This window comes from Seriola lalandi, unplaced genomic scaffold, assembly GCF_002814215.2.
Source record: "Seriola lalandi dorsalis isolate HSWRI2012SDOR001 ecotype SW California unplaced genomic scaffold, Sedor1 jcf7180002054905, whole genome shotgun sequence".
In the NCBI taxonomy this organism is placed as follows: Eukaryota; Metazoa; Chordata; class Actinopteri; order Carangiformes; family Carangidae; genus Seriola; species Seriola lalandi.
This window is the reverse complement of record NW_019525457.1, coordinates 94,615-95,586: the sequence shown is the minus strand read 5'-3', so window position 1 is coordinate 95,586 and position 972 is coordinate 94,615. Positions and strand designations below refer to the sequence as shown.

General features: G+C 53.8%; 1 protein-coding gene across 2 annotated transcripts in view; it reads right to left on the bottom strand.

Annotated features, from left to right (window-relative positions):
* Nucleotides 1–6: 6 nt before the first annotated feature.
* Nucleotides 7–972, bottom strand: part of LOC111672888 (ras-related protein Rab-1A) — a 3,123-nt gene continuing 2,157 nt past the window's right edge. For both annotated transcript variants that reach the window (XM_087169664.1, XM_023430465.2), the window contains 2 exons: nucleotides 763–894; nucleotides 7–214 (listed from right to left, as the gene is read on the bottom strand). In XM_087169664.1, the coding sequence (XP_087025790.1) occupies nucleotides 17–214; nucleotides 763–894 (330 nt within the window). In that variant the 3' untranslated portion in view covers nucleotides 7–16. The remainder of the gene's footprint in view (nucleotides 215–762; nucleotides 895–972) is intronic.

Here is a 972-nt window from a genome sequence, read left to right as displayed (position 1 = left end):
GGGGTGGGGTGGGGTCTCAGCAACAGCCTCCGGACGAGGTGTTGACTGGCTTGCTCTGGATCTTGACGTTGGACTTCTCGGCGGCGCCGGCTGTGGCCCCGGGGCCCATCCTTTTCTTGATCTCGGCCGCCATGGTCATGAAGGCTTGCTCCACGTTGGTGGCGCTCTTGGCGCTAGTCTCCAGGAAGGGGATCCCCAGGTTGTCGGCGAATTCCTGGAGGAGGAAACAGGAGCGCGATGAGTGAAACTGCTGCTGAGGAAGACTGTGAGATGAGACTGAAAGCACCAGAACTGTTGCTAAATAGACCTCAAGGTGTGGCTGTTCAGTTTCAGTTCTGAGGCCTCTCAAGGACCCGAATCCAGAACATGGATTATGCACATGAGTCCTTATCAGTTGATTAATTACATATTAATTAACCCCCCCCGTGACCTGTGTGATGTGACCTGCCTGATGTGTGACGTGTGACACCTGTGTCATGTGACCTGTGTGACCTGTGTGACTTGTGTGACCTGCATGATGTGTGACGTGTGACACCTGTGTCATGTGACCTGTGTGACACCTGTGTGATGTGTGACGTGTGACACCTGTGTCATGTGACCTGTGTGACGTGTGACACCTGTGTGATGTGTGACACCTGTGTGACCTGCGTGATGTGTGACGTGTGACACCTGTGTCATGTGACCTGCGTGATGTGTGACACCTGCGTGATGTGTGACACCTGCGTGACCTGTGACCAGACATGTTGCAGTGTGAACACTCACCTTAGCTGTGGTGTAATCCACCACCTTCTTCGTTGTGAGGTCACACTTGTTGCCGACGAGCAGCTTGTTGACGTTCTCGCTGGCGTAGCGGTCGATCTCCTGCAGCCACTGTTTGACGTTATTGAAGGACTCCTGAGGACACACACACAGACAGACAGACAGACAGACAGACAGACAGACAGACAGACAGACAGACAGACAGACAGACAG